The 27674-nt window shown below is 49.0% G+C and overlaps 1 protein-coding gene across 1 annotated transcript; it reads left to right on the top strand.

The window, feature by feature from the left end:
* Nucleotides 1–334: 334 nt before the first annotated feature.
* Nucleotides 335–27670, top strand: LOC123814647 (apolipoprotein L3-like; the record flags this gene model as incomplete). The annotated part of the gene is made up of 10 exons (XM_045832566.1): nt 335–436; nt 1413–1717; nt 2693–2808; nt 4118–4231; nt 19199–19309; nt 21697–21817; nt 24755–25634; nt 25736–25948; nt 26253–26414; nt 27548–27670. Coding segments are annotated over exons 5-10 (1530 nt in total), but the record flags the coding sequence as incomplete, so codon positions are not given.
* Nucleotides 27671–27674: the final 4 nt, after the last annotated feature.

A 27674-nucleotide genomic window follows, 5' to 3' on the forward strand; every position in this document is an offset into this window, starting at 1 on the left:
AAATTAGGAGGGACAGGACTGGGCAGGTCCAACGTCATGAGCTTGTATCAGCGCCCTGAGACAAGTGTCTTAGGTCCAAACACCTAGACCCTAGTGTCTCTGAGTCAGGTTTCAAGTTGTCAGCAGAGAGAATAGCTTGGGTCAGGTGACAGGATCCTTGGACCAATCAGTCAGGCCAAGGGGTCAGGAAGAAGAATGGGGAACAGGGACAGAAACCCTGGGGCGAAGGCTCAGGTCAAGGGGCCCCGTGACTTTGAGGTGTGGCCCCTCGTCCTCGGAGTAGGAGCTGCGGTGGGAGCAGGACCTCCAAAAGCTCAGCCTGAGCACCAGGCTTCAGCAGGTGGAAGAGGAGAAGAAGTCCCTGAAGGAGCAGCTGGAACAGGAGGAGGAGGCCAAGCACAACCTGGAGAAGCAGGTTGCCACCCTGCTGGCCCAGGTTCGGTGCTAGTTGCCCCAGAAGACCCCTGGGCAGCTGGGTGGCTCAGGGACACTGGTCAGATTCTCCAAGGTGTGACAGAACATCCTTATTTTCCCCACTGTCCAGCTGACACCTAGCATTTTCTTCCTGATGAATGTAGATAAACCACAGCAGTCCCAGTGCCTGTGGTCCTGGTCACTAGAAACCACCAGTGACCTTGTCCCAGACCAGGCAGGACTTTGGGGGAAGTCACTGAACTCCTTGTACTTCAGGAGGCTGCTCTCTGTGGTGCTCACGGAGAGGCATGTGGGTCACTCACTCACCAGTGCAGTGTAACCTCTGACAGCCGCCTTTGTCCACTTTGACTTTCCTGATCATCCTATGTATGTTGTGTAACAACATGGGGTGATGAGGAGTCGTAGTCTGCTCTGTGCTGTCACAGGATCCACAGCAAAAGTGGACCAAGTACTCCGTTTTCGGTTCTGTGTCAGGGATTTAAGTGCCCCAGGCCAGATGTGCCCTACATGCAGGACAGGCTCACGGTCCACCCCATGATCTGGGAGGAGCAGCCAGCACGTGCGTGTGGTGGCGGTTTTCTGTCCACATGGAAGGAGGAGGCAGCAAAACAGCTGCTCGGGTCCTCCTGACCCTAGCAGAAAAAATACCCTGGAGGGCACCGGCCCTGCTGCCTGTGGTGAGGTGAACGGAGGGCGCTCCTAGCTGGGCCTCTAGTCTGGGTGAACGAGATGCCTAGAGCCCGCCACAGTGGAGAGGCCCTCCAGACCTGACCTGCACTCGGCTCCACGGACTGTGAAGATGCCCTCGGCACAAAGTGGGTCCCTCTTGCTGGGTGGGAGGGGAAGCCTCCTCACCTGGGTTTGCTCTCTGGTCTCTGTTCACCAGGAGCAGGCCAGCTCCCAGCTGCCAAGGTCTCAGCTGTGTTCCCTGAGCAGGTGCCATGGTGGGTGTCTCCTTATTCCTTGTTCCTGGCCAGGTGAGCAGCATGGGAAGCCTGGAGACTGCTGAGAAGTGAAGCGGATACTGTAGAAGGACCTGGAGGGGCTGAGCCAGCTCTACGAGAAGAAGGTGGCCGCCTGAGACAAGCTGAAGAGGAGGACGTGGCCACAGCAGTAGCTGGTCGGCCTGCTTGTGACTAGGACCACCAGTGGCAGAGCGTCTACAAGCAGAAGGAGCAGCAGAAGGTTGACCAGCTGTGCACCTGCACTGGGCCTGGCGCACCCTCAGCCCTTCCTGCATTGCTGTGGTCCAGCTGCAGCTGGGTCCAGGGGTTCCTGAAAGGTGGGTAAGGCGTCGGTGATGGGAGACAGATGACAACACAACTCAGAGGATGGTGAAGCTCTGTTCCATTTATTGCAAGCACAAGCAGGTTTTTATATTTTCATTTTTGATAGTGATTAACATTTGTGGTTAGGCAAAGCAAGAAATTTTCTCCCTGGATATTAGGTCACATTAATCTAGTAACCTTTTAAACCAGACAATTTAGAAATAGCTGTATGTACAGAGTTTCAATGTCTTATTGTTTATTAAAGTTCTCAAAATAAGGGTACGCTAGACTGAGTAGAAGTTACAGGAAATGTATTATAAGGCCTTTGTGATGTCTAACTTAGCTATCTTTTCTGTTGAAAATGTTTTTCTATATACTATGGACTCTGACTCCCTGGTAATTGTTTCTACATGCTTAATTTATAATAGCTAACCAGCTTTTCTTATTTCTTTGCCTGTCTAATTCTAATTGATATATATTCCTATTCAAGGTAAAGGAGGAGCTGTTACTCCAACAACTTTTAGACATTCAGGGGCTATTTCATTAGAGGGGATTTTGTTCTCTGGTCAAGAAATTATTTTGTACAACTTCATTGGAATTATGCAAATCAATAAACCTGAAATACAGGTGTCTAACAACCCCACCACCTTTTGATCACCAAAACAAACATGTAAGGAGAGATAAACAGGAAATCCAGCCGCAGTAAGTTCTTTTATGGGAACAGCCGGGGAAAATTTCTTACTCAGGTTTATAAACACCTTGTTTAAACAATTTGGGCAGGATTCAATAGTCTGGGGAGAGCTAGTTGTCCCTTCAGAATTTCCTTCAAAGTTAATTGTTGACTCACTTTGAGCCTCTTTCCCCTCATGGCCTGTTCTTATGGGAATCAGGGTACAAAGTAAGACCATGATTAATATCAGCAAGGAAATTATTAAGAGCAATCCCCAGGAAAATTACCACCCCCCTTTGTATACCACGTTCTCTTCCAGGAAGATGGATTCCTAGAATTCCCTCTTTCCACGACTGGACCTTGTGAGACAACATGGTTGGAAGAGGACATGGCAGTGCTTGGTATTGCTCTGCTCCAGAGCCAGCAGGAAACCAGGTGCGCTTCCTGTTTGCAGACCTTCCTGTGCCCCCTTGACACTGAGCTTCCTGTAAAAGCCTTTTGCTTGGAGAGGAAAAGATCTGTCACCCTAAAGAAGTGAACCAGGAGGGAAATCTTCCCACTCTCACGATTCTCTGTGTGCACCCAGACAGCACTGACCACCAGGGATGGTCTCCTTGGACAGGTCACCATGGCTAGGGGACAGTGTCCCTGTCCAGGGACAGGTCTAGAGAGAGATCTTATCAAAAGTGGTCAGGGGAGACACCTCCATATGGGCCAAGCCATGAGCTCAGGCCCCTCCTCCAGGTACCATGGGAACAGAGCCAACAGGGGACAGGGGACCCTGTGGAGTACATGCTGGAGGGCTGCTGTGAAGAGGCGATGCCAGATTTGGGCTTTGAAAGTAAAGCGTCATTTTCCAGGTGGTAGAAGCTGGTGCTTCTGGCAGAAGGACCTATATGAGCAAAGGTCTGGAGCTGCCCGCAGGTGGCCTGCAATCGTGGAAGGAGCGCAATGCAGTGCAGCAGGTCTGCAACGAGCACCTGCAGGGTCAGGGTCTGTGCTGATAGTTGGTGACAGAGAGGGGAACAAGGCAGGCATTTTGGGGGCTGTGGGGAGCATGAGAGGGCAGGGGTCTGGGGACAAGCCCCTGGGGAGGAGGGTAATGAGCCCAGGTTCCCACAGTCTGTCAGGGGCAGGATGGGCTGGGCCAAGAAGGCCCTGGGTGTCAGGTCTGGGGTTGCCCCTCAGAGGGGTCAGCAAGGAGGGTGGGACCAGTGTAGGGTGGAATCCTTTGGGTGATGTGTTGTTTGGTGCTGAGCTTCTCAGAATTGGGACATTTGCTTTTGTCACTGGACAAGGGGCCTGGCCCTGAGTGGGTCTGCCCTGGGCAGCTGTAGCATGTGGGTTCTTGACTCTGTGTGGGAAAGACTTCACAACATGAGTCTAGGTGACTATGAGGATCCATTTGTTAAAGCCAAGGACAGTGACACAAGAAAGGACTCAGCATAGAAACAATCGGAGAGCCTGGGCTGGGGTGCTTTAGCTCAGTGGGAAGTCAGAGAAAAGGGGAATCTGGGGACAAGTTCAGGGACAAGCTGCCAGCTGCCCATTGCCTTCAGTTTAGGAGACAAGTGCCTGTGAAGAGAGAAGTGGGAGAGGAAGAAGGGAATGGCCTGGGCCACTCCCCAGAGGCAGCGCCCAGGCTGGGTTTGCTGAGCAACCTGTTTCAGTTTTTCTATTCTACTTGCCAAAGGAATTTTCTGGCTTCTTACTATTCTGTCTCACTTTCACTTTTGCTTCCGAGGATGTCTGGACTTGGAAGAGGTGTGTGGTTTGTGCACTGACTCTGCTGGCGAGTGGATCTGCTCGCCTAAGAGCAACTGGATCCTGTTCCAGCTCCACCAGAGGAGGGTCCTTGGTAAGCTGGGGAGAGTGGGAGCCCCCCACCCTCCGTCCCTACAACTCCCTGAGACAGGGACTATTGTCACTATTCTACCGATGGGGAAAGAAAAAGGAAAGGCTAGGTAAGGATCAGGGAGAACAGGTGAACGGCCCAGGGCACACGTAAGCAGTGGCAGAGCTGGGATCTGAGCCCAGGTGTGTCCCACCACTCCCTCCCTCCCCTGTGGCCCTAAACAGTGGAGCAGGAGGGGGAACGGATCAGATGGGACATGGCCAGGGACCCCAGAAAGAAGGTAGATGTTGGGGTGACTTGGACAAAGCAGAGGTAGAGGAGGGCAGGTGAGTCAGATCCCCAACCTGTTCCTGGGGTTCTGGCTGACCCCCACCCGGTCCCGAGCTGCAGCTGAGTTGACGGGGACAAAGGATTTCTTCTGAGATTTCAGAATCTGAGAGGCTATTTCTCACACCCTGTAGGCTCAGTGCTGGGCCGTGTGGGGAACCTGCGGCCCTGAGTGTGAGGGGGGATGCGTGACTTGCCTGGGTGACATGGTGGGAGACCGAGCAGGAAGATGGCCAGGCTTTGCCTCCCTGCTCCTGGCCTGCCCACTGCTACTTAAAATCTTTTCTAGTTTGCTTCTTAACTCGTTCAGAAATAACTAACTTTAGGGCAAATTGTTTTTTCCTTTTTCTTCAACAAGTCTTTTTACACCTTATACCTTTTGTTTCCAAACCATACAATTTGTTTCCAACTTAACCAGAATTCTTAATCCTTAGAAGCCTTGATTTTTAGTGACAGCTAGAAGTAATTAACGTTCTTTATTTTTTCTTTTTAAAATATAGAAAATATTTATTTATTTAAAACATTTGAGAAATTGTACAAAAATATATTGTGCCCTTTCATGTACTATCTACCAAACCTAACACATTGGAAGCTTAAGTTTTCTCTTGCACTATTTGGGGGGAGGGGATAACCTGTTATTATTTTTTTAACTCTTTTTTTAAAAGATTTTATTTATTTATTTTTACAGAGGGAAGAGAGGGGGAGAGAGGGGATGGAGGGAGAGAGAGAGAGAGAGAGAGATCAATGTGTGGTTGCTGGGGGTCATGGCCTGCAACCCAGGCATGTGCCCTGACTGGAAATCAAACCTGTGACACTTTGGTTTGCAGCCCGCGCTCAATCCACTGAGCTACGCCAGCCAGGGCTTAACCTGCTATTATTTTTTAGTATATTTAATTAATTATGCTGTTACAGTTGTCCCTGTTTTTTTTTCCCCCTTTGCTCCTCTCTGTCCAATGTGCCATTTCCCTCCAGCAGTCCTCCCCCGCTTACTTTGTAACCATGGGCTGTGCCTGTGAGTTGTTTGGCTCCTCCTTTTCCTATGCTACCCTAACCTCCCCCATCTATTTTGTTTCTACCAGTTGTGATTCTTGACCCCTTCACCCTCTCCCCCTTCCCCCTCTTCCCCCTCCCAGCTGATAACCCTCCAAATGATTCCCATACCTATAATTTTGTTCTTGTTCTAGTTGTTTGCTTAGTTTGTTCATGTCTTTGTTTTTATTTTTTAGATTCAGTAGTTGATAGCTGTGAATTTGCTGTCATTTTAATGTGCATATTTTGATCTTTTTCTTAAATAAATTCCTTTAACACTTCATGTAATAATGGCTTGATGATGGTGACTTCCTTAGCTTTACTTTGTCTGGGAGGCACTTTGTCTAAATGAGAGCTTTGCTGGATAGAGTAATCTAGGGTGTAGGTCCTTGCTTTTCATATTTTGAATACTTCTTGTCACGCCCCTTCTTGCCTGCAGTTTTTTTGAGAAACCAGCTGCCAGTCTTATGGGAACTGCTTTGTAGGTAACTCTCTCCTTTTCTCTGGCTGCTTTTAAGATTCTGTCTTTATCTTTAACCTTTGGCATTTTAATTATGACATGCCTTGGTGTGGTCCTCTTTGGGTCCAGCTTGATTGAGACTCTGTGCTTCCTGAACTGGCATTTCTATTCTCTTCACCAATTAGGGAAGATTACTTTCATTTTTTTAAATATATTTTATTGATTATGCTATTACAGTTGTCCCATTTTCCCCCCTTCACTCCCCTCTGCCCTGCACACCCCTTCCCACCCACATTCCCCCCTTTAGTTCATATCCATGGGTCATACTAATAAGTTCTTTGGCTTCTACATTTCCTATACTATTCTTACCCTCCCCCTGTCGATTTTCTACCTACCATCTATGCTACTTATTCTCTCCCCTCTCTTTTCCCCCTCTCTCCCCTTCCCACTCCCCTGCTGATAACCCTCCATGTGATCTCCATTTCTGTGGTTCTGTTCCTGCTCTAGTTGTTTGCTTAGTTTGCTTTTGTTTTTGTTTTAGGTGTGGTTGTTAATAACTGTGTTTGCCATCATTTTACTGTTCATAGTTTTTATCTTCTTTTTCTTAGGTAAGTCCCTTTAACATTTCACATAATAAGGACTTGGTGATGATGAACTCCTTTAATTTGACCTTATCTGAGAAGCACTTTATCTGACCTTCCATTCTAAATGAAAGCTTTGCTGGATAGAGTAATCTTGGATGTAGGTCCTTGCCTTTCATGACTTGGAATACTTTTTTCCAGCCCCTTCTTACCTGTAAGGTCTCTTTTGAGAAATCAGTCTTATGAGAACTCCTTTGTAGGTAACTGTCTCCTTTTCTCTTGCTGCTTCTAAGATTCTCTTCTTATTTTTAATCTTGGGTAATGCAATTATGATGAGCCTTTGTGCCTTTATCCAACTTCTTTAGGACTCTCTGAGCTTCCTGGACTTCCTAGGAGTCTATTTCCTTGGCCAGATTGGGGAAGTTCTCCTTTATTATTTGTTTAAATAAGTTTTCAATTTGTTGTTCTTCCTCTTCTCCTTCTGGTACCCCTATAATTTGGATGTTGTAACATTTAAAGATGTCCTGGAGGTTCCTAAGCCTCTCCTCATTTTTCTGAATTCTTGTTTCTTCATTCTGTTCTAGTTGGTTGTTTCATTCTTCTTTCTGGTCCACACCATGGATTTGAGTCTCAGTTCCCTTCTCATCACTATTGGTTCCCTGGACATTTTCCTTTATTTCACTCAGCATAGCCTTCACTTTTTCATCTAATTTACAACCAAATTCAACCAATTCTGTGAGCATCCTGATTATCAGTGTTTTGCATCTGATAGGTCGGCTGTCTCTTCATCACTTAGTTGTAGTTGTTCTGCAGCTTTGATCTGTTCTTACATTTGGGCCATTTTTTGTTTGTTTGTTTTGGTGTGCCTGTTACATAGTGAGGGGCGGAGACTCAGGTATTCATCTGGGAAGGGCAACCCACGTCACTGCATTGTGATACTGTGTGTGGGCCAGGGATCCAGAAGGGAACAATGACGCTTGCTCTGCTCTCTGCTGGATTTCAATCAATTCCCCTGCTACCCACAAGCAAAGTGGGCCCCTATCGTGCTGATTCCAGGGTTGGTAGGTTTGTGTATGTTCTAGGACCCTGTGGGTCTCTCCTGTGAGGCTGGGAGTTTCTCCCGCTGCCACCTTAACCCCCACAGGTGTTTTCAGTCAGTGGTTTGAGACTTTATTTTCCTGCGCTGGAGCCCTGTGTTACGCAGTCTGTCTCACTCCCCATTTGTTCCTCCCGGTTTATCTGCACACAAATGTGGGACTGCCCACTCCAGCAGCTGCTGCCTCACTGGGTCCACCAGTCGCTGCCTGGCTGTGAGTCCATTCCACACGGCTCCCCGGCTCCACCCATCCTACCAGTCTGAATGAATGTGTCTTCTTTAACTCCTTGGTTGTCAGACTTCCATACAGTTTAATGTTCTGTCAGTTTTTGTTGTTTTTTTGTTTTTAAATTGTTATTGTCCTTCTTTTGCTTATGTGAGGAGGCACAGAGTGTCTACCTACGCCTCCATCTTGGCCAGAAGTCTGTTTCATTTTTTCAAATAGATTTCCAGTTTCTTGCTCTTTCTCTTCTCCTTCCAGTACCCCTGTGATGGGAATGTTGGATTTCTTGAAGTTGTTCCAGAGGTTGCTTATACTACCTTCAATTTTTTGGATTCTTTTTCCTTTTGTTGTTCTGATTGGTTGTATTTTGCTTCCTTATGTTCCAAATCATTGATTTGATTTTTGGCTTCATCCACTCTACTGTTGCTTCCCTGTAAATTGTTCATTATTTCAAGTAGTGAATTCTTTGTTTCTGACTGGATCTTTTGTGTCCTGCTGAGGTCCTCACTAAGTTCCTTGAACATCCTCATTAACCAGTGTTTTGAACTCTGTATCTGATAGATTGCTTATCTCCATTTCATTTAGCTCTTTTTTTTTCTGGAGTTTTGATCTGTTCTTTCATTTGGGCCCTGTTTCTTTGTCTCCTCATTTTGGCAGCCCCCCTATGTTTGTTTTTATGTATTAGGTATAGCTGCTTTGGCTCCATGTCTTGGTAGCGTGGCCTAATCAGTAGGTGTCCAGTAGGGTCCAGTGGGACAGCCCACTGGGTATCACCCAAACTATCACCTAAGCTAGGTATTCCAGGTATGTCCTTCATGTAGGCTGAGTAGTTGAGTCTCCTCTTGTAGTTGAACCTTGGTTGCTGTTGGCAGGTCAACTGGAGGGATTGATCCAGGTCAGTGAGCTGCAAGGACTGGCTGTGACCACTGACCACCAACCTCTGCCCTCTGTGTAGGATCAGCAGTGGAGGGGCAGGGTGGCAGTGCTCCAAGGTGGTCTGTTGCTATCCACTGGGTGCACTGGCCCTGGGGTTTCCAGGTGGTGCAGGCCAAGATCAGCCCCCATCTGCATTTTTCCCAGGGTTGCCCTTTCGGAGCTATAAAGCAATCTGAGAAGGCTGCTACTTGTGCTGGGCTGGCAGATTGCCAGGTGAAGGCAAGCTGTGAAACTAATCTGGCTGCTGCTAGTGCCTGGCCTGAGGTTCACTGAGGCCAGCTGTTGCTTAGGGTGTGATAGGGTTTAGGAAGCGGTGAAGCATGAGCCAAGACTCATTATTCACACGGAAAAGCAGCTTAGGAAGGCCCATAAGTTGGGTGGGGCAGAGTCTCTGGGGATCTCCAAGGCAGGTCAAACAGTGTTAGCCAGGTTCATGGAGTATCAGATATGGCACCAGCCTGCCAGCTCTGTGGGGAGAGGGTTCAGAAAAACGGCAATGACCTCTGCTTGCACTGATGCCAGATACTTCAGCCTCTCCCACTATACCACTGGTGCCCTTCAAGCTGCCACCCTGGCACCAGAGTTCAGAGAGAGTGAGTCTGAGTAGGTGAGTCCATGTGTGGGTTCTTTAAGAGGAACTGGTTGGGGCTCCAGAAATTTCTTCCATAGACTCAATCCCTGCTGGCTTTTGCAGCCAAAAGTTGTGGGGACTTATCTTCCAGGCCCTGGAACCATGGGCTGGGGGTTGTGATGAGGGGCTAGGACTCTTTGCTCCTATGATATCCCTCTCAAACTTTTATCCATCACATGTGGGTGAGAGGCCAGCCTGTTCAGCATCTGCAAAAAGTGCCATTTTTTTTCTTTCCACATTGAGGAGAGGGAGTCCCCCTTGCTGCTTCCACAACCTGCACAGAGTTTGGGGAGTGACATCCATTGCCCTATTGTTACAGGACTTCAGCAGCTCCCAGTCCTCCGGGAGAGAATTTAGAGCCTTTAAAAAACATATCTCCTCATTTCTCTTCTGAGTTTCAGAGTCTGGGAGGGGAGTTAGATCTTCTTCCTCTTTAAACCATGAATTTATATCCTTTCTGAGTAGAATCCTTATTATGTAACCACATAAAACAACATGAAAGCTTGCACATAAGAGATCTTACTCTGTTTACCAGATCTTTGGCAAAACAATTCTAATTAGTCATTGACTTAAAGGTGTAATTTGACCAGTCAGCTAAAATGTGACCTAATGGACTCTAATGGGATTGAGACCAAGCTGCTCTTTTCAGAAACAAACAAGCAAACAAACAAACAAAATCTAAGCAAAAGACAAAGTTCAAACAAATGAGTATTCCTATAAAAGGAGGGACTGGGACTAGTCTTGGGATCTTATCTCACACCAGCTTTCATTTTAGACAGACAGGAGAAACAGAGGGGATCTCTCAAACAGAAACTGACTTCTTCCCATGGAGGAACAGAGAGACAACACTAACAGACAATTTGAAAGCAGTGTGCAATGAGAAAAGCAAATAATACCCAGAATCCATACACCAAGCCAGAAGAGTGCTCCAACCAAATCCCATAACTGGGATTTTTCTTGTCACTCATCCATGCTTACCACTGAGCAGCACCTATGAATTCCTACAGAATCCCAAATGGTTCAAAGAACCCAAGTGATGGAGCAGGGGGTCTTGGTTGTGTACCCCAGGGAATAACCCAGTTTGGAGTCTGTTGACTCCCCAGAGAACCCGGTTATCAGATATTTGTTACCGAAAGCCCAATGCAACACTAACTTATCCATATTTGACATGGAGACCACCAGGTAGCCAAAGGCTGTAAACCAGATGGGTTTTCTGAGCACAAACCCAACTTTTACTGAAAGGTGAGGTGATGGGAAGCACCAGGATCCCAGGTCCAAAGATCTCCCTTGCAAACTGGCTAGGCAGGTAGTGAAGATTTTGGGCTCCAGGTCAGGGTTTCCCTGTCCAGTCAGCCTCTGGGAACCCCCTGACTGGAGAGTTCTGAAGCTGTATGAGCAGGCAACCAAGTTAGAGGCTCATGCTGTCTGTCACCACTCAGCCAAAAAGCAGAGACAGAGGTTGGAGTATAATTTCACCTTATTAATATGGGAGACCAGCAGTCTGAGAAGGTGGTGAGGAAAAACCCTAATGTCTACCTGACTTTGAGCTTTCAGAAGCTAGTTTATACAGGAGAACCAGGGAAGGGTGCACATGCTGCTTCTCTTGGGAGGAAGGGGAAGTAGAAGGGGAGTCACGCAGCTTCTTCCCAAGCTCGTGCCCTTTGCCCTTGTTCCCTTGTAATCTCTCTGTTTCCTTTAGCATTCCTCTCTTACCCTGATATCTGTGGTTTATGGCCAGGAAGACTGTGTATTCTCTGCTTAGGAAGGAGAGGTATAAACCATTTACTCTCCAGTGTCCTTGGTAAGGGGACATAAGGTCTTGTGAACTAGCTGGATGTAAGTTGCTCAAACTGTTCAGCCTTGTTTAATTTTCTGGTCCCATTCCACTTCTCCAGGAATTTTCCTAGTTTCTTCCTATCCTTTCTCAAGTTTGGGACCATGGGATGATGGGAAGAAGTAAGAAGAGGTGGTCCCAGATGTAGGGAGTGAGGAGGGCATGCTGTATGACCTCAGCTCTATTATCTTAACAAACCAACTGGAGAAGTGACCACAAGCAGAGGAGTGTGAGTGTAGATCTCTGTGTTTATACAGGCAGAGACTAACCTGGAACCTGTCGAATTATTAAAAGCACCTTTTCCTCCTGAAATACCAGCGTGAGAAGGTGTTGGCCTTTACCCTGCCCTCCAAGAGCTGTGTGATGCTGGGCAAGTCACTTCCCTAAGAATTATTTGTTCATGTCTCTCACCCATTTTGTTTGTTTGTTTGTTTGTTTATTATCACTCAAGCATACATTCATTGATTTGAGAGAAGGAGGGAGAGAGGGAAACATTGATGTGAGAGAGAAACAGATTAGTTGCCTCCTGTCCTCACCCCCCACCAGGGATCATGCCCACAACAGTTCTGGTGTGTGGGACGACACTCCAACCAACTGAGGCACCGGCCAGGGCTATCACCCATTTTAAGAAATTTTCTTCGAGTCATTTCATATAGACCTACAGGCTCTTGGGGATGGGGGACAGTCACCTTTGGTTTTCATATGAGTTTCTCTCAGTGGCTAGTGGTCTCCCATGGTTTTTGCTGGGTTATGGTATCCTTTCTCATTTTAATTTTTAAGAGGTTCAATCAATCACACTCTCCCTTCATGGCTTCTGGGATTTGCTTCTTGATTAGAAATGTTTCCGCAACTCAGCATTGGTTTTATCATTTCTTCCCCCACATCTGTACTTTGTGCCTTCTGGGTTACCTTTAGATTCCTTTGGGATTGATGGATCCATGGATTGATTGGTTTTGTAGGAGCTTTTTGATTCCTCTCCTTCCTCTCCCCATCCTTTTCTGTGTCTCCATCTTCATCTTCTGGCTAATGTGGGACACACTCAACAGGTGCCCACAGTGGTCAAAAGGAGCAGCACCCTTCATGTGCCATCACAGGAGCCTCCCAGGCACGGCACCTGGCAGCCTCAGTGAGCAGCAGTGGGAGGGGCTGCAGGGAACTGGGTGGAGCCCCAGACCTGGGCTGGCCACTTGGGGGGAGGGGAGGCTTTGGAACATTCTGCCCAAGGCTGGGCCATCCTGGTCACATTTTAACAGGGGACCCATGTCTATTCACATTCCTCTCTTCCTCTTCCTCCTCATATAAAAATATCACGGCTGTAGGAAGGAGACGGGGAAAATAAATGGAACTCCCAGAAATGTGACGGAACTGTCAAGAGTACATTGAAGCAGTGGGGAAATGTGTGTGAAATCTGAGCCCTAGTTTTATCTGTTTTCTGCCAGAAGGAGCTTTTCATTGATATCAACAGGAAAAACAAATGGAATTACTCAATTGCCAGTGAATCTGGTGGCTGTGTGTCCGGGTGATGGGACTCACTGGAAGACTGAGCCTGGCTGTGGTGGTGGACAGTGGGGCCCAGGGACAGGAGGGGCAGCAGGGAGTAGACAGGCCCCCTGTGTCTACAGATACAAATGGTGCACACCTCACACCTCGAAGGGTATTGGATGAATATGAGTTATTATTGTGAAGTCAGAGCATTATGGGAGCGGAGCAAAGACCATACATGTTGTTAGTTTCCCTTATCATTAGTGATTATTCTACCTATGAGTCCCTTTGCTGTCATGTCAGGCAGGTCTCAGGAGGGGTTGATAAATGCGGTTTGCCTTCTTAAGAGAATGCCTAAACTTAATCAACTTTTGCTTTCTTCCCTTGTCTCCCAAAGTAAGATAGTCACAGACAGAACTCAGAGAAATCCTCTCTATGCAAAGATCTGTTTCAATCAGGGTAGTTCCTAGAATAGAAGTGATCCAGTGTGTGTTTCCGCAGTGAAGGCCTTACGACCTGACTGCCCTTCCATTCAATTCCCCTTCCTGTTTGGGGGCATTCTGGCCTCAACTCAGATCCCATGGTGACAGTATTGCCCCATCCCCAGGGGTCAAGCCCACGTCCACACTGACACTTCCTCAGAATGAGCCTGCTAGAGCTGAGACCTCACTCATCAATGCATCCTGCAGATGGCTTCATGGACAAAAGGAAGAACTGGGGGTGTAAAAACGGGATTCTACAGAAAGTAACTTCACAGGGTGATCTGATCATAAATTCCCCTGGGAGGTCACGGTGGATAGTCACAGCCCAGACATGTGACTTTTCTTTTTAAGATTTTATTTATTTATTTTTAGAGAGGGAAGGGAGGGAGAAAGAGAGAAAGAGAGAGAAACATCAATGTACGATTGCTGGGGGCCATGGCCTGCAACCCAGGCATGTGCCCTGACTGGAAATCAAACCTGCAACACTTTGGTTAGCAGCCTGCACTCAATACACTGAGCTACGCCAGCCAGGGCTGACATGTAATTTTTAGTAAAAAGATTAGCTTTTCCTTAACCAAGCCCTGTGCATTGTTTCTGTGCATCTAGGTTAACACACCTATGAAATAATTACCCTCAATAGAATGGATAATCTTGTTAACTCTCCTGTACTCCAGTTCCTACCTTGCTTTCTCCCATCTTCTTCGTGTCGCCCCTCAACTTCAAATGCATGCTTGTTCTCCAGAGCATTTGAGAGCTTGCTCAGGTTAGCTAAAATAACCTTTCCTAGAAATTAAAAAAAATTACTGCCTTGGTGCTCTCCCCTATGGGAGCCCACCCATGCCTTTCCTCCCCCACAGGCGAGCATCTCCTAAACCCTAAGGGGCCGTGTGAGACTTGTCACCAGGGGAGCAATGGGCATGGCACCTCCTCCTGGTTAACCCCCTGACCACGTTCCAAGTTTCCCTTTTCTCTGAGGTCCCAGTGAGCTGAGGCAGTGTTGCCTGGGCTCTCCTGTTGCTTCTTCTATCCTAAGCCCTTCCTTGTTTCATAGTCCCCAGCTTTAGAAAATGTACTCTCAAAACCAACCTTCCTTCCTTCCCTGCCTTCCTTCCTTCCTTCCTTCATTCCCTCCTTCCTTCCTTCCTCCCTCTCTTTCTCTCTCTCTTTATTCTTTCTTTCTTTCTTTCTTTCTTTCTTTCTTTCTTTCTTTCTTTCTTTCTTTCTTTCTTTCTTTCTCTCTTTCTTTCTCTCTTTCTCTATATATTACTGCCTTAACAAGGAAAACAGTTCTGGCACATGTTACAACATGCATGAACTTTGAAGACATTATGCTAAGTGAAACAAGCCATCACAAAAAGACAAATACGTTATGATTCCACTTACATGTGGTACTTACAAGGGTCCAGTTCATGGAAACAGGAAGTAGGGTGGTAGGTTCCAGGGGCTTGGAGGCAGGGAGTGAGGAGTTAGGGTTCAGTGGGTGCTGAATTTCTGTTTGACAGATGAAACAAGTTCTGGTGATCAGATGTACAGCAATGCAAATGTTTTTAACATTTATGAACAGTACACATAAATGTTAGGACATAAATTACATTCTGCATTTTTAGCATAAGAAATTTTTTTGCCCATACACCAAAAGGTTTCAGGTTCAATTCCCAGGTAGGGCACATAACCAGGTTGCTGGTTTGATCCCCAGTCAGGGTGTGTGGGAGCAACCAATCCGTGTTTCTCTTTCACATTGATGTTTCTCTCTATCTCTCTTTCTCCCTCCCCGCTTCCTCTCTCTAAACATATCCTTGGGAGAGAATTAAACAAACAAAAACATGAAGGAAGTAAACAGGGCAAAGGGAGAAATAAACTCATTCTGCTCACCATGCTTCCAGCTGCTTCCTAAGCCTTACAGGTAGCAGGGGAATGGACCAGTAAGTCACAGGCCTGGTCCTGGCAAAGGGCAGAGCTGACCTACAGCAGAGGGACTGTGCCTCTGAGTGGGAGGGACTGACAGAGGGGCCAGGTGGGTCAGAGGCAGGTAGGCAAGCAGCCGTGTGGAGGGGAGAGTGCCTGGGGCATTGTGTGGGGACCTGAGAAATAGATCTTTAGGACCCATTTCCCATCATCTGTCCATAGACTGTCAGCCAGAGAGCCTGGGACAAAGCACTATTGACCTTTTCTATGGTTTTAGTGGGACAATCCCTGGAAGGGTCACAGAAAAGTTCATGAGGTGAGATGTTCACTCAAACCTACAGTGAATTAAGGAGTGGAATGGCTTCATTTGTAATGTACTATTTTGGGGCTTTGGTTTTTGAGGGTTTTTTCCCATTTTGTATGCTGATTTGGGAGCTCTGATTGCTTGTTAGAAGAATGACAAGGTTAAAGGACATCACCTTGTTTATTTCCTATTTTGCATATGAAAACCCTTCTCTAGGGTGCTTAGGTACCCTTCTGTCCTAAGAAGCCCATGAAGACAAGACCTTATTCATCAGGTTGACCATCAGACCCCCAGCCTAGCGCTGTGTGTGTTTGTGTGTGTGCACCCACATTGACAACTGAAGGAATTTTCAATCTTATTCCTAGAATCAAAGCTAAAAGAAGCTCTTCTTGCCTTAAAGGGGCATGAAAAACTAGATAATACTTCACTATAATCCTGTTCCACACCTCATGTGATGGGTAATTACCCGTCTGGACACTGAAGGGGAAGGGCTGGCAGAGTGGAGGGTCGGGAGCCTGCACACTCCCTGAAATGACGGCCAGGCACCTCCAGCCTGGTGTGACCATTCACTATGAGGAAGGATCGGGAACGAGCTTTGCCTGTTTCTGTTTCAGCAGCAGAGAAACCAAGGGGAGCAGTGCCTGAGCCTCAAGGGGGAAGTTTAGTAAGAGGGTGACGTGCTTGAGTCCTGCAAAAGGAAGAGAGGAAGGGCAGCCCTTGACTTAACAAGCCACAGGAAACATAGTCTGCCTTTTTTCAAGCAGCATTGGTTCTAATGTCTTAAAAGCCAACATTGAGCGTCTGCTAGGGCCACGGGCACTGGTGAAAAGAGTGCACCCCGCCGCATGTGATGGGGAGGGGCTGTGTCTGAATGTACTGGGAAAAGGTCAGGCTTTTCTGTCTGAGGTTGGCCACGGAAGGGGACCTCCTAGGAAATAGCTGAGTGCCAACAGTGGGTCCAGCCAGTCTCAGGGAACTGTAATGGGAACGGACACAGGGCTGGCAGGGCAGGCTGCTGATGGACATGCTGTGAAGAAATCTCTGGATTGGGTGAAGCTGGACTATGCCTTTCCTGCTTTCCACCATAGAGAGTCAGTTCTTCCGTTTGCTTGTTAAGAAAGAACAGTGTGACTTTTCAAAATACAAGTCTTATCAAATATGTTTAACCCGGTCATCTTGGTTTGCTTTTATGTTATAGGGCTGCAAGAGGAGAATTTCTTTTTACTACTTTGGATGCTCAGTGCATTATCAGATGTTTAAGGCAGATTTCTGCCCTACTGGTGTTCAAAACAGAATATATACTAGTATGTAAAGAAGTCCAGTGTTAGCAAAAGCTATGGATGCAGCAGATCTGTCTGTTTGTAAGATTTACCCCATGAATGATAATTACAGGAAAGTAGTTGTAATAGTGCCTAGGACTACCTCTTAAATTATAGAGTTAGTCACCTAATGTATAGCCCTGAGTGGCTAACTCACTTGGTTAGAGCATCATCCAGATACACTGAGGTTGTGGGTTTGATCCCTGGTCAGGGCACATACAAAATACAAGAAACAACCAATGAATGCCTAAATAAGTGGAGCAATCAAACGATATTATTTTCTCTTTTTCTCTCTCCCTCTCCCCGCTTCCTGCCTCTTTTCCTCTCTCTCTCTCTCTCTAATCAATAAATTAAAATAAAAAATATAGAAAGGTTTTTAAATAGAAAGATCTGTTTATTTAAAAAAGACAACTGGGAAGTAGAAGATAGAAGAGGCAGATGCCCTCCTATCCAGCGAGAATAAATGTAAATAGGTACAATGTGTTTGCATAAAAGTGTGGCTTGAGATATGAAGAATGTTTATATGCTCTGACCCAGTCATTCTACTTCTAGAATTATCTTAGGGTAAAGAATCTCAAGTGCAGGCAAAGCTTTATGTAAGAAGAATGTTTTTGTACTCTTTTCATCAAGAATTGGAAAGAAGCTAAGGCCCAGCAGGTGTGGGAGGACAGCTGAGGGGACCAGGCACCCTCAGGGGGGCCTGGCCCCTGACAGCAGGGCTCAGGGATGGAGCTGGGTCAGCAGGACCCCAGGCCCCTAGGGGACAAGGATCTTGCAGAAAGACGCTACAGGCTTTGGGAAGTGACAGCACCAGGAAACTGATCAAGACAGAGAAGAGGGCACGCGGTGCAAGACAGTTTGGGAACGAGAGGGTCATTGACAAGTAAACAGATGCACACTAGTGAGCATGTGGTGTGTTGCTGGGGACCATCCTGCCTGGTCTCAGGAAGTTGTAACCCCCTGTGACTTAGGCTGAGTGAGAGACCTCCAAACCAGGAGCCACTAAGGAGACAAAACTTATTTCCCTGGCATGAACGCTGCCTGTTCTGTGCCTGACCTCCTAAGCTTGATCAGTTAGCCAATAGCTGGTAAGATTTCTCATGGAGGGAATCACTTAAGACAGGCATGATCATTAGGAGGCCTCTGGGAAGAGATTGGGGCTGTAGAAATGAAGGGGTGATGGACGTCAACCCCTGCCCCCTCAGCTTTGTCAAAGCCTGAGTCCTTGTTCTTAGATGTGAGAAATCCAAGTCTCCTGGCTGCCTGTGTCTTCTCTGTTAACTCAGGCCTATGGAAATAACAGGGGTGGTGCAGCCCGGACCACAAATGGCGGACCCCCAGGGTAATCAGGCCTGAGACATAGAATATGCAAGATCCTGTGAGATCTCTTTGCTGGAGGATGTTATTAGATTAGAATATGAAGACACAACAGGAAACCAAAACCAGCCCTTTGAGCCATATGTTAAAACTCCAAGCTCTGCGCAGAATCACAGCGGGGGTTCTGTCTGCACCTTGTAATTCACCTACTTCTTTTGATCTTTTCTGCCAGACTATGAATCCACAAACTAAGTCTGTAATCTCAATAAAAATCTGCTTGGGAATGGATACGGGGTGCTCTTCACTAGAGAGAGTGGCCGTTCTGTCCCTATTTCCCCACAGGACCTGGTTGTCTCTGTATATGTTTTTCTTGTGTTTCAACGAGCATCCGCAGCCGAGATGGATACTGCTGGCCAGTATCCGCCGCAGTGTGTTAGAGAGAGTAGAGCGTGGTCCTCACGGACACGGGATCTGGGTCAGAGAGACTGCGGTTCCAGTGCCGGCCCCTGCACCGCTGTGAAGCCTTGCCCTAGCCCGAGTTCAGGGGAAAACCTGGCCTTTCTGCCAGTTCCCTCCCCTGTCAGATGGGAGCTACCGTGGTGCCCACCCCACGAAATGTGTGAGAGCACTTGATGAGGGAACTAGGAGGGGACGCTGCCATAGATCACGGTCAGTGTTGGCTTTATTGATTAGTAACACAAATGTTCCAGCCTCAAGAAATCTCCAAAACATCCCTTCCCATCTTTTCTTCTGTGTTTGGTTTTATTGCTCATTTGGATTCATGACTTCTCAGATGTCTGTCTCCTTGTCTGGTCATCTTCTTCTTCTGACCCTACAGGACAGCAGGAGTGTGCTGGAGGGAGGTGAATGACTTCTCTGGAAGAGCAGCGGGCAGAGCCCAGCACACAGAGAGACACGTTGGGCTCAGTCCACTTGGCCCCTACATCCATCCCAGAGGGCAGCACCAGAGACCCGGCCTCTTGCTGCCCCCTTGTGGCCACAGCTGGCTCCCATTCCACCCACAATTTGTTTTCTCTTCCCCAGGGGTGAATTGCCACCTCTTTCTAGCTGGACACAGGAGGGCGAGCTGAAGGCAAAAACCCCGAGATCCCACTGCTGATACCATGGCCTCAGAAGCTGGCAACGTCAACCCAGGTAGTCAGTGCCCTCTCCCTGGATGGTTCGTACTCGTGACCCAGAACTGAGCATGGCGCCTCCAGGCTGAGTGTATCCACACAGGAACAGGAACCTGCAAGGGGGCTGATGAGGGTCCTGGAGCCCCCAGTGGGGGCCAAGGGGAGCTCCCTCAACCCAGAACCTATGGGTGACCCCTCCCTGGTTCTGTCCTCAGGATGCTCACTGCCTCTCTTCCCCCCACTCCCATGCAATGACACAGAAGAGGCCAGCACAGCCCACAGGAAGTTAGGAGTCTCTTGTCCCCTCTGTCCCCTCAGTACATAAACAGTTGAGTGCTCTTGTTCCCTCCTTCCAGACCTGGTTTCCTTTCTCCCTATGAATGAACCAAGGAAAAGAATAAACAGCCCTCCACCCACCCAAATCAGGACTGCATTGCCTTGGCATCCAAACCACCCTCCCAGGAGAGTCCCAGGAGAAAATGTTCTTGTTAACAGTGTAGAACAAGGGAGGGGAGGACAGATCAGAAGCCAGGAGCTCCTGAGGGAGCTCTGGGACCCCTGAGGGAAGACTAGAGCTGGTGGATTCCTGAGGATAAACAAGATGACCTCCTGCTGAAGAAATCAGGAAGGGTGAGGTCACAGGTGCAAATGGGGAGCTGTGTCCCCTGTGACCCACCTGGAGGGACAGAGGTGAAATTGATTGATCCCAGCATTAGAGCTGAGGTCTAAACACCTACTTCCCTGGTGACCCCCTTCCAGCCCTGACCCGTGTGTCAGTGGGTTGGGAATCATCTCAAAAGTGAAAGGTCACAGGTTCAATTCCCTGTCAGGGCACATGTGTGGGTAGTGGAATCGGTCCTTGGTACCCTTTTGAGTGAGAGGCATCCAATTATTATTATTTTTTAATCAAATTAATGTTTTATTTGTAATCATTTAATAGAAGATGGAGTATAGAGTCATCGACTCTCAACGATCCCAGTTTCAAACAGTTATTTACTGATATTGGAGTTCAATTTCTTTTAAAAAGAAATTCAAAAGTTTGGGATAAAAGGTTCCTTCCTAAAGCTTTTGCTGTTACTATAGTTTATAATTTTTAAAAATCTAATAATTTGTTAGGTACTTTTTTTTCTCAATTATTTTTTGAGAGAAACATTAATCTCCTTCTCCCTCCTTTCTACTCTCTCTAAAAATAAAAAAGTAAAATCTCAGAAAGAAAAAGACACCCCCTCCACTGGCCATCTTGGGGATTCTGTGAGCAGCAGGAGGAATCTGGGCAGGGCATTTAGGGCAGGGAATTAGCAGGGCAGTTTTACTGAAATCAGTGGTGTGTGGTCCGAAACATTTTTAAATTAAAAAATAAACACCCAGAGGTAGACTACAGCATAGAATGAAGAACAAGTCACATGAATTTTCAAACACAAGGAGGCAGTAAATTCATGTAGAGTGATGTCTGACACTGGGCTCCCACTCAACCTCTGAGCTCTCCGCCTGCTGGCGTTGGGCCGTCATTACCCTGTCCGAGTTTCACTTTCCTTTTCCTGGAACAAGAATAATGTGTCTAGTGGGTATTAGCAGGAAACACGTTTCCCCTCCCGTCTCTGCACACACAATGCACACACTAGTCCCCCACCCCTCAGCGGCCACTCCATGGCCTCCAAATCCCTGAGAGCCACATGTTTGTGGCAGCTCAGCTGGGCAGTCATCTTGCTCTGTGCTGACGTGAGACTCTTTACAGTCGGTACAGGGTCTGCCCCATTTCAGGTGAATACACTTGTTTCACTGTTGCAGCAGGAATGCGGTTGTTACTGGGCCCTGCCCAGGCCCTGCTGGAGGCGGGAGGTCATGCAGCACGTGTGCCCTGCACTCTCTTTCTGAAAGACCAACAAGTCTGAATTCCCAGACACACCAACATCCCAGAATTAGATATTTAATCCCTGAGGCTGGAAGTCCCGGATCCTGGGGCTGGCAGGGCTGTTTGCTGGGCAGATCCCTCTTCCTGGTTTGCAGATGGAGGCGTTCCTGCTCTGTCCGCACATGCTCCATGCTTCCCCTGTGTGCACGGGGTACAGGGGCGGAGGGGGAGAGAGCGGGGGGGATCTGGTGTCTCTCTGTCTTCCTGCAAGCTCACCAGTCACATTGGTTTAGGGTTCCACACATGTGACCTCATTTAACCTTAACTGTCTCCTCAAAGGTAATTTTAAAACACAGTCACATGGTAGGGAGGTCCAGGCATGGACATAAGGATTTTGGGGACCTGGTTCAGGCCATAACACCACGAGAGCCACCAAAAGGACCCTAGTGACAGCTGCTCAGAAAAGTTAACATTCACCCACCTGATTTATACTCAATACCATTCGCATTCCAGCACAATTTTTTCTTACCTTACTCTTTTTTCTTTCCATCCAGAGAGTGAAGGCTTTCTTCCTGCCATTGGGTTCTTAGAGGACCCAATGGACATAGAGAATCTGCAACACATGCTGAGTGGTGAAGCCTGGGAGAGATTTGTGGCTGCGGCGAAATTGCCCAGGTAACCTCCAGGAGACACCTGTGTTGTCGCCAGATCTTCCCCTGATCTAGCTGACTCTGCCAGGCACACCTCCAGGCAGGGCCCTGTGGTTGGGGTTGAATGTGTTTCTTCTCAACAATCCATGAGGAAGACTTCTTTCTCATCATTCATAGGCAGTGAATGACCTCAGACTGAGAAGGGATAAAACCCGCAGGGGAAGGTTTCTTCATGACTCACTGTCTTATTCCTCTGTTCAATTTTATTTAGAGGAACAGAAGATAATGCATGTAAACTGTTTAGCCTAATGACTGGCACATAGTAGGTGCTCAGTTTACATGAACTTTTCCAAAGATTGTTGGGAAAACACAGGGGCCAAGGGTCTTCCTCCTGGAGATGGGAGGCAAGCAGGACTTGCTTGGGGACAAGCCTGCTACATCCAGGTACATGTGGAGTCCCTGGGGTTTGGCTGGGGGGCTCTCCCTCCCTCGGGGAGGACTCAGACACACACTGCAGGGCCTGCTGGCCCAGAAGGTGGAGAGGCTGGATGGAGCCGGGCCAAGCTGGTTAAATCCTGACTCTGTGTCTGCCCAGCTCTGGGGCTCTGTGCTTCTGTTCCAGAGTCTCTGATTTGTCACCTCTCTGTTCAGTGCAAACAGCAGGTCATGTGATAGGGTGGTGGTGAAGGCCGCAGGGTGCACTGTGGGGTCAAGGGTGAGAGAGAAAATGCAGTCTTCTTGTCAGAGGCCCAGACAGGCCTGCACCAGGCTCAGAGCCAGGGGTCAGGGTGGAACGGGGCTGGGTCCCAGTTGGAGGACCAGGAGGAAGACTCAGCAGTGGGGCTGGGACTGAGGCTCATCAGGCACAAACTGGAGAGGCCAGGGCCCTAGTGGTTGTCCTGTGTGTGGGAGGGGACATTTCTTCCTTCCCTGATTCAGTCTCCTCACTGCTGGGAGTAGCAGGTGTGGGTGACAATGTCCTCCACACTCTGCCTGGGAGCTGGGGTCCTGTCTGCCATTTCGGTCCCTCTTCTGTTCTATGTCATGTCATCCCTGACCAGGGAGAAGGCAGGTTGTGTGGCTCATGACAGACTCCAACATCAGAATGGGTGGCTGTGGCTTTTGTGTGACTTTGGGAATTCTCATGCACCCCGCAGCCCTCTGAGTCTGAGGAAAGTGCTTCCTGCCCCACTCGTCCCGATGCAGGTCTCAGGCCCAGGAATTCATGCAATGGTTGGCAAAGTGGCCTGTGTCTCTAAGAGGTTCCATGAACTTGGACATGGCTTTGATGCTCACACAAGGGAAGCTGTCATCAGCTAATGTGTGAGTTAGGCTGTTGACACCTGAGAGGTCGGGGGTGCTGGATGGGGTCCTGGAGAAACCATGGAACCAAGGTTTGTGGGAGATCCCCTGCTTCCCTGTGAACTGGGGCTGTGCCTAGATCCACTGACCTTCGGTTGGGGAGGTCAAAGAGCATCAGTCTTGGCACAGAGCGGATGCCACCCAGAATGACCATAAAGTTGATTAAGTCAAAGTGTCCACAGTTGCCACAATGCAAATGTGAGGGCACAGTCCCCAGTGCTGCCCTCACTTTTGACACCCACTCAAGAGCACCCACTGAAAACTATCACACCCACAGTAGGTTTGTGACAGGGAAGGACACAGGTCACAGTCAGCCACAGGAGAGAAGCCTGGGGCAGAGTCAGGGAGGGTGTGAAATGTGAAGCCTCCTTTGTCCCCAGGACACCTCACTTTCCCGCATTCAGCTATGACAATGCCCATGAAGCATTGACAGCCAGGAGAGCTCACCCTGGAAAAGACAGATGTCTTCCGACCCTTGTTAACACAGAAGGAGGCTCTCACCCAGGCTGATGGCAGCACCTGTCCCAACTCTCACAACAGAGAGGAGAGACGGGGCTCTACTCTGAATACAGCAGAGACCCCTGGGGGGTTAGAGCCAAAGAACAGACTGGGGGGATGGTGGGCGGGACATGACTGAGAAGGGGTGACATAGGGCATGGGGACTCTTGCTAAGCTCACCTAACAGGGTCCAGGCAGGTCAAGGACTAAGGCTGCAGAGTTGGGAGAAGAGGAATTGATCAGATATCACAGGACGTATGTCATCACATTTGGGAGACTCTCCCTGACCTGACTCATCAGGATTCTTGCTAGGACTGGAAGATACAAGCTGTCAAGGATAGAACATGGAAGGCCAAGGTCAAGGCCTAGTTGAGAAGAGGGCTCAGAAGAGCCTGACGTACATGTGGCAAAGAGTCTCTCTCACCCTGAGCCTCAGTGCACAGAGGGCTCCTGGGGTGGATCACATGGTGTCCACATGGCTGACCTGTAGTGTCCAGTCACCTCTGGAGGCCTAACAAATGTCTTCTTTTCCTAGTTCCTTCTTAGGCTATAAGTGATACTATGTGACTGCAAACCTCCATCATATGTCACCTTGTCAGACTGCCCAATGGCCACAATGTCAGGCTCCTATCAGTCAGGACACTCTAGGGACCCAGAGAGCACATCCCAGTGTCTAAGGCAAAGGGCAGGCCTCTCAGTGGTCAGGTTCCATCTGCACCCCAGTCTAGGATTCTCTGAGTGAAGGTGTTTGGGCTCCTGCCCACTCTCCCTTCTTCACCCTCAGAGTCCCCGGTCCACAGTCACTTAGGTGTTGATGAGGTCGACCTGCCCTTGAGTGAGAAGCCATCTGCATCAAATACTGACCACTTCTGGGCATCCTAGGAGGACTTGCCCTTATTTATCCCTGACGGAACCAGTGCTGTGGAGCAGGTACAAGGGACAAAGTATGTGTTTAATGTTGAAAGGAAAAATCTCTACATTTGTAAAATTCTTTCTGTTTGCTATATAGTTGAAGCTCTGTAATTGTGCAGGATGGATCTTAGTGAGCTGTTTGCAGACATGTCAACTGCCTTTCTCACTCACTTGGCCTGCGTCACTACAGGGAGGAGGCGGATGCGCTGTATGAAGACCTGAACCTGCTGAAAGAACTCATGGCCATGAAGGACAAAGATAAGCCGTCACAGGACCAGCTGTTTAGGGAGATGGTTCTGAAGGAGTTTCCTCAGGTGGAACAGGAGCTCGAGGAGCGCATAGGGAAGCTCCACGCGCTGGCAGACAGCGTTGACGAGGTGCACAGGGACTGTACCATCTCTAACGTGGTGGCTAGTTCCACTGGTGCTGTGTCTGGCATTCTGACCATCGCTGGCCTGTCCCTGGCACCTGTGACAGCAGGGGCCAGTCTGGTGCTTGCAGCAACTGGGGCAGGACTGGGGGCAGCAGCTGCCATTACCAGTGTGTCCACCAGCATCGTGGAAATCTCAAAGAACAAATCAGCAAAAGCCAAAGCCAGTCACCTACTGTCAGATGCCATCAACAATAATGAGCTGGTCATTGAGTGTTTACGTCACAGTGCACCCAGAATTGCTTCCTTATCAAAGTGCATCGAATCCGTGCAGAAAATTGTGAAGAACGTCCGTGCCTTCAAAGTGGCCAAAGCCAGGCCTCTCTTAGCAGCACAGGCCAAGGATTTCATGACCGCAGGGAATATCTCAATCCGAAGCAGCAGGCGGGTACAGAAAGCTTTTGGTGGCACTGCTCTGGCAATGACCAAAGGAGCCAGGGTGTTTGGTTTGGTCACTGCAAGTGCCTTCCTTCTGGCGGATGTGTACACCATTGTGAAGGATTCAATTCACTTGCATGAGGGGCCAAAAACAGAGCTGGCTGAACAATTGAGGGAGCAAGCCCAGGGGCTGGAGAGGATGCTGAAGGGAATCAAAGGGATCCACAAGATTCTGCAGGATTTCATGTGCTGCAAGGATGATGTGAGTAGACTGTGAGTACTGGGGGGAACTGAAAGGGAAGGTCCAGAGGACTAGCAGGTGAGCAGACACTGAGTCAGGGACCTTGGGGACGTTGGGTGCAGGTACACAAGCTGGAAAAGTGTAAGTGGGCCCTGGAGGAGCTGGTGGAAGAAATGAAGACCCAGCTCGAGGAGCTGGAGGACCAGCTTCAGGTCACCGAGGATGCCAAGCTTCGGCTGGAAGTGAACCTGCAGGCCATGAAAGCCCAGTTCAAGTGGGACCTGCAGGGCCAAGATGAGCAGAGTGAGGAGAAGAGAAAGCAGCTGGTCAGACAGGTTCGTATGTCCCTCCCGCTCCCCCTGGACAGGGACATGCCCCTCAGCCTGCCCCCCATGTTCTGGGCAGGCTTCTTTTCTGTCCTACCACCTGGATTGTCCAGGGCTCCTGGACCATTTCTTCCAGTCGTCTGTCCTCAGGAAGGGTGGGGGAGTCAGTGGCTGTATCAGGGTTTTCTGCTCAGTCCTCCAATTGGCCACTGGAGGCTGCATGGACCCCAGAACTGGGCCAAAGCCGCCTGGGCTCAGAGTTGGATTGGGGTGTGTGTGGGTCCAGCCTCTTGAGCTGCCAGTGTCTCCCCAGGTGCGGGAGATGGAGGCAGAGCTGGAGGATGAGAGGAAGCAGCGCTCGATGGCCATGGCCGCTCGGAAGAAGGTGGAGATGGACCTGGAGGACCTGGAGGCCCAGATCGAGTCAGCCGACAAGAACTGCTACAAGGCCACCAAACAGCTACGGAATCTAGAGGTAAAGTCAGGCTGGCCCAAACCAGACCTGGCCGGACTCAGTGGCCCGGGGCTCAGTGTGGGGCTGGGACACTAGTGGGGTGTCCAGTGAATGCTGGGAAGTGCTGCTGTCCCCCAGCCAGGGAAGGCCTTGGTGCCCTTAGCCCGTCTCACAGATGGAGACTCAGGCCCAGAGGCTGAAGGGAAAACAGCCTGAGAGCAAACCTGCAGGACGGCCTGCGCCTTGAGTGTGTGCGAGAGCGGAATGTGTACACCCAGGGCTCTGCAATGGGGTCAGAGGACGTTGTCACATAGTGGCACCTGTTCAGAAGAAACCTGCTGTGGCCCCGGGTGACGCCCTGCAGCCTAATGGGTGATGATGGAAGGTTGGGGCTGAAGGTTCAGAGGAGCAGCCAGAACAGGAACACACCTGGGACGTTGTCCCTAACCCCTACCTAAGGAGTGACAAATTAAAGGACCTGTGAGTTGTCATATCATACCCAGCTAATCAGTGGAATGAGAATAAATTTAAACCTCCATGTTTGGCAAGGTCACAGGGCACAGATGTCCTGCTGGCTGGTGGCAGTCTCCTCCTAGCATCTGGCTGAAACTAACAAGCATCTCACCCTTTGACACTGGGAGTCCGTCTCAATGTGGGATTTTGTGTGAAACAACAGCAACAAGTACAACATCCAAAGGCTACTTGACAAAGATGTTAGAATTAGGACACACAGCAGGAGACTGACAAAGGAAAGGAGTCCCGCCCTCCCTGTGGTGGGGATGACCTGGCAGGGGAGCAGGCGTGCACTTGGGGAAGGTGCACCAGTGTGGGATCCCCGCGCCCAGGGGCTGCAGGGAGTGGAAGCCACGCAACTGGGGCCAATACGTTCTCCAAGACTCCCACGCCCAGAGTGAGCTCGTGGATCCTAACAACCTCCAAGTGCACAAATGGTGGGGGGCAAAGGGACGTTTGGCTTTAGCTACTATTTTGCCCCTTTAGTTAAGCCGGTTACCAGTGGTGTCAGGGTGAAAAGCAGCCACAAGCTCTTGTTCAGGGTTGTCCCTGGAAGGGGTGGGAGGGGGTGGCTAGTGGGGCAGGTGATATTTGGGTGGCCACTGTGGTGATTGTGCCAAGTGTCTCCTTCTGGTCCCCAGCCGCAGGTGAAGGACTACATGCTCGAGCTGGAGGGCAGGTGCACCTCCCTAGAGGCGATGCTGGCGCCAGCCAAGGAGAACCAGGAGAAGGGGAAGAGGATGGAGGCTGAGATGATTCAGCTGCAGA

Source organism: Phyllostomus hastatus, unplaced genomic scaffold (genome assembly GCF_019186645.2).
Source record: "Phyllostomus hastatus isolate PE091 unplaced genomic scaffold, TTU_PhHast_1.1 phas_contig_1679, whole genome shotgun sequence".
NCBI classification, from domain to species: Eukaryota; Metazoa; Chordata; class Mammalia; order Chiroptera; family Phyllostomidae; genus Phyllostomus; species Phyllostomus hastatus.